The 9,214-nt window shown below is 39.6% G+C and overlaps 1 protein-coding gene across 2 annotated transcripts in view; it reads right to left on the bottom strand.

The window, feature by feature from the left end:
- Positions 1 to 9,071, bottom strand: part of rabl6b (RAB, member RAS oncogene family-like 6b) — a 32,734-nt gene extending 23,663 nt beyond the window's left edge. The window contains exons 1-4 of one of the 2 annotated variants that reach the window (XM_058374345.1): positions 8,610 to 9,071; positions 5,224 to 5,564; positions 3,729 to 3,863; positions 344 to 391 (exon numbers count right to left, since the gene is read on the bottom strand). In XM_058374345.1, the coding sequence (XP_058230328.1) occupies positions 344 to 391; positions 3,729 to 3,863; positions 5,224 to 5,356 (316 nt within the window). In that variant the 5' untranslated portion in view covers positions 5,357 to 5,564; positions 8,610 to 9,071. The remainder of the gene's footprint in view (positions 1 to 343; positions 392 to 3,728; positions 3,864 to 5,223; positions 5,565 to 8,609) is intronic. The other variant, XM_058374346.1, reaches the window with a different exon arrangement.
- Positions 9,072 to 9,214: the final 143 nt, after the last annotated feature.

Raw genomic sequence — 9,214 nt, 5'->3', positions numbered from 1 at the left:
GTTAAAATCAATTTTAAAAAATGTTTATGTAAATAAGAGCATTCTTGTATAATATCATATATCCTTCTTCTGAATTTATGCCGCTCTTGAAACTTTAATAATCAGATTATAATTGTGCATGTAAACCCACTAAATGTTAGAGCAAACATCTCGATCTATTGTCTCACTGATTATCGGCACATACCTACAGATATTTATTAATTCAGAGAGCACTATAATCTTTAGGCTAATTAAGTAAACAACTACTAAGAAAGCTCAAAATCTCGACTGAGCCTTTAAAGCCGATAACAAATACATTAAATGCAGGGAAAAATCAATCCATCATGCAGCGCGTCAGACTCACCTTTATCCACGACGTCCCACACCTCCACTTTCACCACGTCGTCGGTAGCTGTGAAGAAAAATCCACCACAGGAATGAGGGGAATTCTGTCATGTTTACAAATCACACTTCTTTACTTTCCCTAGAGCCTTTTTAGCGCCATGCTAAGAGAGAGGGGAAAGTGGCTGGAGTGAAATTATACACTGAAGCAGTGTTTATGTTTCTCTGATTTACAGAGTAGCCTCTTGAAGCGAATTTGTGTATAGTTTACACACTTAAGCTACTAGGCTTTAAGTAATGCTAGCTAGCAAGCTGCTACAAGCTATGCGGTTGCAGGGGAAATAATCAGGGATTCCTTTATTCCTTCACTCTTGGAATTTGCTCCTGTTTTTATTGTGTCCATGTTCAGCATTTTCATGTCTTTGTCATGTTCCACTCCACAGTGATGGTTAATACGAAGCTTATACCCGCTTTATTCCTAATTAAGGTCACGGGGACCCAGCACACATTGGGCGAAAGGCAGGGGTAAACCCTGGACAGGTCACCGGTCCATCACAGGGCAGCATATATACTCAGACAACCACAGACACTCACTCCTATGGGCAATTCAGAATGACCAATCAACCTAATGTACGTTTTTGGACTGTCGGAGGAAACCGGAGTACCCGGAGTAAACCCACGCAGGCACGGGGAAAACATGCAAACTCTGTTCGAACCCGGGACTCTGTCTATTCGAACCCAGGATTCAAACCCAGGACCTTCTTGCTGTGAGGCAACAGTGCTGACCACTAATCCACCATGCTGCCCAATATAAAGCTCATATATTGAAAGTAAACACTCGGGACTTTAAGAATTTGTAGTGTTTAAGTATTTCTGTTTTTCGCTAGCCGATTAGAGGCAATATATTCATAGAAAAGTTCCAATAACACAATTTTTGTCCACAGAATCGTATCTAATGGCGATAATTGTGTAACAGCTGTTGTGTTCAGGCACCTAGCGTTGTTTGTAGACTTTTTTTTCCTCATATTTGTGTTTATGATCAAGTTATATGTACTGTACGATGATGCTGTAGTAGCCAAGTTTCTATTGTTTCACGATGATCAAAAATCACAATGTTTGATGAGACAATAAATTCTGTCGTGACACTTTTTTTTTTCTTTTTCTAAACAAATTCATGGCAATATCCGAAGCAACTACGTAGAAAGAAGGCACTAAAGTTAAGTGTAAAAAGGTTATGTTGAGACTTTTATCGATGTCCATCAGCTACACTGGTCAACATTTCAACGTGCTAAACCTTTTTTCACAAAGGAAGGAAAACATAGCTAGTGTTTGTTTATTTGTTTGGCTATTTTCATGGCAGGATGCTGGTAAGTAAAGCGAAATATTTCAGTAGTACTTTTAGTATTACGATGATAGAATCTTATAGTATTTCAATTGTGTCTACAACAAATCAATTATTCCGATTCAATTCGATTTATTTGTAGAGCTCTTTTAACAATGGGCATCATCTCAAAGCAGCTTTACAGAAACATTTAAGTTTATTAACTTTTTTATTTTATCCCTACTTTATTCCTATTTTATCCATTTTTATCCTATTTTATCCATATTTTATCCCTACTTTATTCCTATTTCATCCTTATTTTATCCATTTATATTTATCAATATTTTATTTATATTTTATACACATTTTATACATACTTTACCCAATTTTATTCCTATTTTATCCCTTTTTTATTCCATATCTTATCCATATTTTATCCCTAATAAGAAGCCTGAAGTGAGGGTGGCAACTAAAAACTCCCTGAGATGATATGAGGAAGAAACCTTGAGAGGAACCAGGCTCAGAAGGGAACCTCATCCTCATTTGGCTGACACTGGACAGTAAACAATGTCCTTTCTACAACAGCAACCAAGAGCTCTTGAGGAACTAACATGTCAGCAGACGCTATATTAAAATCCTTCACTTTAATACTCAATAAAAGCTCCGCGATTTTCAAACGCCGCTACGTGAAATCCAGTTACGCTATTTTGACAACGCCAGAGCGAATGTTTACGTGAAACAGCCTGCAGTGTTTATCTTCTGTGAAATGAGGAACATGCGCCAGCTCTTCACGCAGCTCGGTTTGGATCTGCGTCTCAGCCAGAGCGTTGAGTCACACCTTGGCAATGGTTTCCAGAATCTTTTCGGGGTAGAAAAGAAGAAACTAACATGGATTCAATTTAACAAAGCTAGACTAGGTGCTGAGGGAACATGCAGGAGCTGGTATTTACAGACAGGCACAGTAAACAGCTTTGATTAGGCAGGTTCTAACGTATCCATCAAGCTGTCTATCACGGCTGAATAATTTGACATCGGGGGATTGCTTTTTTCCTGGACGAGCCGTCTAAAAGCTACTGATCTATACCTAATCTACTCTAATGCAGGATATAAAACGTCCAAGAGATGTTTCTTTACCTGGTTGTGCAGCTACTGAAGATAATTACACAAGAGAAGACAAGGGAATAATAACAGTGTGTGTTATTTGGCATTAAAATCATAACACTTTTGAATGCTCTGTTCTGATTGGTCAGAAGCCTTCAATTAATTTCCGTTAACACCCCCTCTCTCAGGCACACAATAGTCACGGGAAGTTCGGATCATTTTAGTGACTCGGATCTTTGAATATCGTTCAGCAAAACTAACTGATCTTTTATTCGAGTCATTTCGTTCATTTCAGCAGAATATAATTACAGTGTTACGTGTTAATAGCCAATTACCTCGGCACATCTACTTACACAAACACCGATCACATTTAGAATCAGACAAAACTATAAGAACAGAACTTCTTGATTTTCCAGAAAATGTCCATTGCACGCAACTTTTGATAATTTTATGATACGTCCTAAATATTATACAACATTAGAGTAGTATTATTGACCGTAAAATTCCAATCCAGGAAGAAGGCACGTGATGAACGTGCTGCAGGTTTATATTCATGCAGGAATCATAATTTGTGACATCACTAGCTAAGCTTTTACATAACTCCGCCCCCAAAAGGTTTCCACAGTGACATAGATTTCTATATAATATAAAATAAACATACAAGTATACAAGGAGATATTTATGCAAAGATCTTTTTTCTTTATTCAAATATTTTAAACATTATTCCATGGCCCCTTAGCATATATATTTACCATTATTTAAATATTGTATTTTGTGTATTTAATCTAGCCAAAGCCGACCTGCTCTTTTAGTCACTGAGGTTCAGGTTTAAACCCGGCGAGGAGCTTCATAAGAACACATTTCAGACCCTCCAGCTCTGCTACACTGAACCGCTGCATTAATGACCAACATTTCGCTGAAATCATTTTTATACGATTCCGCCGTGTAAAGGGAACTGAAATTAAAGCTGGACTCCAACGCTTACTCTTGTAGTTCCAGTGGATGCTGGTGACCTGGATCTCCTGCGTAGGGATGTACTCCTCCTGGAACTTCCCTCCCTGCAGACGCTGCCACAGTGTGCTCTTCCCCGTGTTCCTGTCCCCACGGATCACGATCTTCACTACAACACACACACACACACACACCTTAAACACAACAGCGTTCGCTACAAATCCACCCATCGTGTGTGAAGCGAGTGCATCCTTAAGAAATTTCCTTTTAGTGATAATAATATCAATGTGTGATATATGAGGTAAACTCTTTGCTCATTAGGGTTCGAGATTTAACCCCGATTTCTGCAGATTAGTGATATTTTAACGACCGATAACACGGTCTCAGCAACCCTGATCGCATCTTTATATTAATGCACTCAGACTCCTGCTCTTAATACATCCAACCTATAGCAACAAAACAGCCAATCAGAGATGACGAACAATAAACAGCGGCTTGGTTTTCTGTAAGGAGACGTTCGTTTACGGGAGAAGTCTCCAAAAACAGAGGCTGGTGATGTAAGTAGTGTGTCCCAAATCGCATACTTGTGCAATATTCTACCGCTGTATGAGAAATAGTTAAGCACGAGGATGATGCACTCATTCAACCCGAATACACAAAAAGTGGAATGTTAGACTTTTCATGCACTGAAAAAAGGGGCGGGGCTAGCAGGTGTTGACGCTGGATGAGAAAAAATTTTCAAGATGGCCGACGACTCTGACCAGGTCCGCTGGACAAGACGTCTTCCAAGTGTCTTAAATTAGCTCAAGTTGTGCGATTTATTTTAACATTTTTTAAATAACATTTTTATCTGGATAAAGCTAGTGTAGCAGCGTCGCTTTACGGGCCGTCAATTTTGCAGCTTATACTTCAAGGTTAGTGTTCCTTTTGAGACGATACAACGCTTCTAACATTCATAGACTAGACGTAAGAATACATGGTGTCAGTGTTAGCATTTGGGACGCAGCTTTAGCGTTGTGACATAACAGGAACCAGAAGTTCCACTGCGTTAAAGGTAACAATAAACGGATAAAAAGCATGTCGGTTTCGAATCAATAAAGAAAACGCATGAGATCTTTGTCAAATTGCTGTTCTATAAACGGACTCTTACAGGAACATGATCCTGCTGTAACCTTAACTCGGCTTCATGCCTCGCCGTTGATTGTTTTCCTGTAACGGCACCCTCCTGAAACGTTTCATTTCTTCACTAATTCAGACCACGGCAGATCACAGTCATGATGCGCAGCACTATAATCGCTGTAATCACCGGCAGCAATGGCCTCTACTCATGAGAGAACAATACGACCCACATTTTTCTGCAGCTCAGTCCGGACTGAACCGTTCCCTCGGCAGGGATAATCCGCCCCAAATCCTCTCCACTGTTTGAGTAAATGACTTCTCACATGATGTAAGAACCGCCGCCGTGTCTTTCTAATCATCTCAGCAGACTGATGTGTTCATGTTCAGGAAAAATAAATAAATAAACTCACTGTTGTACTGAACGCCTTTGGCGAATCGTCTCTGCAGACTCTGGTTCATGGACTGCAGTCCAGCAGGAATGTTCTTCTCCCGCTGCGGGACAGGGGTCTCCGACCCGACCAGCTTCTTCAGAGCGGAGAACATCTCGACGGCGTGACGTGGCTTCGGATTCTACTTCACTTCACTGGTGTCGATCGCGGTTTGAACTGGCAGGTTTTCGACTTTCACTCTTTATTTTCCATAATCAGGAAGATCAGCTTTATAACTCAGAGAAACATCACTGAATAAACCGAGGCTTGATCCTTATAGACGAGTGTCCTGCGGTGCCTCCATTGACCTCAGATGAGAAAACCTGGGTGAGAAAATAAAGACAGACGCTGTGATCAGAAAGACTTTTTCTAATGAGCTGAAAGTTCTCCGAGAATCTCAGTGACAAAACAATCATTTTCAATGAAACACAGGGTGTGTGGGTGATTAGATGTGGGCGTGTTCAAAAGTTGACAACAATATGCAAATAAGCAACAACTACCAATGGGAGAGAATGGGCAACCATTAGCAGGAACGCCCACTGGTGACTTCATGGTACAGTGACTTCCGGAGAAAAATCACTGTATGTGTGAACCTAGCTTTAGACATCTTTGATAGCTAGTCTTCATCACCACTGAGTGTGTTACACAGTATAAATCTACTGGAATGTTTAAAAACACGCACGTCGTAGCAATGTAGCGTGTTTACAAGCGTACCGGATTACGGGCGTGTGCTAGTTCTGGGAAAACCTTGTATATATGCACATGACGGTTATTACGGCGATGGAGAAACTGAAGATATTGTATTATGTAGAGAGAGTGTGGAAAAAGAAAGGTGAGCAGGCACCGTTAGAAATAAAAGACATTAGAACCTCCGGAGTAAGGAACTTGATTAGGAAAAACACCGTATTTTGAAAATTTTAACGCTGAGTTAACATTCACTGACCAGACTAGATCTGAGATGGACCACAGGTCATGATATAGATAGTTCTGGATTCAGGTCCTCTAACTTAAACTTGTAAGCGACCAAACAACAGACTCAAACGATTTAAAGATATAATTGTCATTATCTCAATTTAATTTTGTATGATGCAGTAAACCCGTAGTCACCTCTTCCGATCACTTCCCAGGATTTAACTAGGAGATAAATACTTTATAATCAAAGCTAATATTTTAGAAATGTTACAGTCGAGTATTTATACATTATTTGTATCATTTCGTATCAGGAATTTTTAAGGAAATGTCTTGGAATAGGCTCAACATTCAGGCCACGCCCACAAATCCAACCATGCGTGCTGCATGAAACACACAAACAACTTACCACTTGCTAGTGTGAACTGATCATATGGTCAAATTCAGCACCCCCTTTTATTATATACAACAATAATAATAGCACAGAGTCAAACCTTAACCTGATAGAACACCTTTGGGATGAATTAGAGCGGAGACTGTGAGCCAGGCCTTCTCATCCAACATCAGTGCCTGACCTCACAAATGCACTTCTGTTGCTGTTGTAGCTGCAAAGGGGCGGGACAACTCCATATTACATTCATGTGCACGTAAAAGCAGACGTCACAGTTTTGGCCTGGCTCACAGCCTCCGCTCTAATTCATCTCAAAGGTGTTCTATGAGGTTGAGGTCAGGACTCTGTGCAGGCCAGTCCAGTTCCTCCACACCAAAATCGCTCATCCATGTCTTTATGGACCTTGCTTTGTGCACTGGTGTGCAGTCATGCTGGAACAGGAAGCGGTCATCGCCAAACTGTTCCCACAAATTTCAGAACATGAAATTATCCAAAATATCTTGGTATGAAGCTGAAGCATTAAGAGTTCCTTTCACTGGAACTAAGAGGCCGAGCCCAACCCCTGAATTCAATGATTTGGAGGGGTGTCCCAAAACTTTTGGCAGTATAGTGTATTGTGTGTCGCAGGCCACAATGTCTCTCTGGTGAAACTTCAGCACAACAGTTCTTATCAGTCCACTTGAGGAAAAACAAACTTTCGAACACAATAATCAGCTGTCAGTGTTAAGTAAACAGCAGTGACGCTTATTATAGTATTAACAGCCATGCCTTGCCGGAAGTGGGTGGGGCTCAGCTACCTTGATTGACTGAACCTGATCAGACTCCATAGCCTAGTGATACCTATGTTTGTGGACACTGCTGGAAACTGTGCATTTCCCTTTGGGATGAATAAAGTATCTATCTATCTATCTATCTATCTATCTATCATTATTATTATTATTATTACTATTATATTATTATAGATTATGCATCATGAAGCTAAACCAATGTATGCACTTTATACTCTTCAAGACATCTTTTAAACAAAAAAAAAGGCAAATGATGCTTCTATTTAAGATAAACAAACACCTCCTTCCTTCCTTAAATACTGCAGCTTTAAAAGTCATACTCATGACGTCAGCAGGGGTTTTTCTAACCAAGAGGCTCTTTGTTTTGTTTGATCTTCTATATTTTCTATATTTAATAGATCTTATCTATTGAAGCTAAGAAGCCAAAAAATTTTATTTTAAAAAAAGGGGGCGGAGCTTTCTTAATTGACAGGGAAATAGAGACGCTTGCTCCTGATTGGTCGGATGTTGGTCATCCATATTATTTATTGTTTCTGCACAACCTGGGGCAACACCAAGCCTGGGGTATTTTGTTCATGATGCTGGAACGTGATGAGAACTTCACCGAATATTATAACCCATCTTAATCACAGTGAATTCGCTGTTTATAACAGAAACACTGTGTTAAAGCACGAGACCTAGTAGATCAAGAGTACAGTTGCAGGTACTTGAGATGAAACAAGCTTAATGCGTGTGTTACTGTTTTTATATTTACAATCGCATAGAAAGGTTTCATCATTAACTCTGATATAATGATGTTTAAGAGAGGAGAGACTAGATAAAGGGAATACACCTCTGCAGTGCAGTGACCTATAACTGGACTCTTATTACTAACGCCATTTCTCCGTTTTACATTTTCTAACCTAAAATATTTATTCACTAACCAGAATCAATATCATACATGTTTTCTAATAGAAGAAAATACAGTGGGTTGATTTTAAAAATGATATAAAAACAAAACAAAAAACAAAAAAAAAACACACCGATATTTCATTAACACGAGCCAGGAAGTGGGCTGTATCCCGAATACCTCTTTACTCCCTACACAAGACGACTACTCGGGATCTGATATCATAGCTTCAGCACCCTACGTAGTGTACTATTTATTTACTATGCAGTCATTTGGGCTACAGCCCAGAAGCGCTACGCTAACCCAGCTAGCTAGACGAGCTATACAGAACGAGTCATTACACCGTTCATTGGCGCTACGATGCTAGTTATAAGGATGAAGTTGTACTTACTGTAAGAGGACATTTCGCGTTCATAGTAGCCGCATCGTGTTTGTGTTTTTCTTAGAGACTGATGGCGAGACACATCCATATTCCAATACGGACACATCAGCATACAAATGCCTGTAGTCGAACAGGGGGCGGGGTCTAAGTGTGTGAAGCATGAACGCGCACTGGAAAGAAAATCCCGCCTCCTGAGCGATCATTGGCTAGTGCTGACACTCGCGACTTAAAGCTGTGCTCCGATTGGACCGTACGAACGCCAATTTAGCAACCATCGAACGCTTGGAAACGCGCTAGATAGGAGATATTGCATAGAGGCTGCAAATAAAATATTGAATATTTTTAAAATCATAATTTAAGACCTAAAATACAGAACTCTGGAATAGAATAACATTAATAAAGTAAAATAAATAAATAATTACCGGCTAGATCATAATGGCAAGATTGAATTAGCCAATCAGAGCAAAGGAGGCGGGACTTAACGAAAACCGTACTCAGTCATTTATGGTCAAAATTGAAGTCCTATTTTTTATTATTATTATTATTATTATTATTATTATTATTATTATTATTATTAATTATTATTATACAATTATTCAGATCCGTAAACAGGA

Source organism: Hemibagrus wyckioides, linkage group LG22, assembly GCF_019097595.1.
Source record: "Hemibagrus wyckioides isolate EC202008001 linkage group LG22, SWU_Hwy_1.0, whole genome shotgun sequence".
NCBI classification, from domain to species: domain Eukaryota; kingdom Metazoa; phylum Chordata; class Actinopteri; order Siluriformes; family Bagridae; genus Hemibagrus; species Hemibagrus wyckioides.
This window is presented reverse-complemented; position numbering and strand designations above follow the sequence as displayed.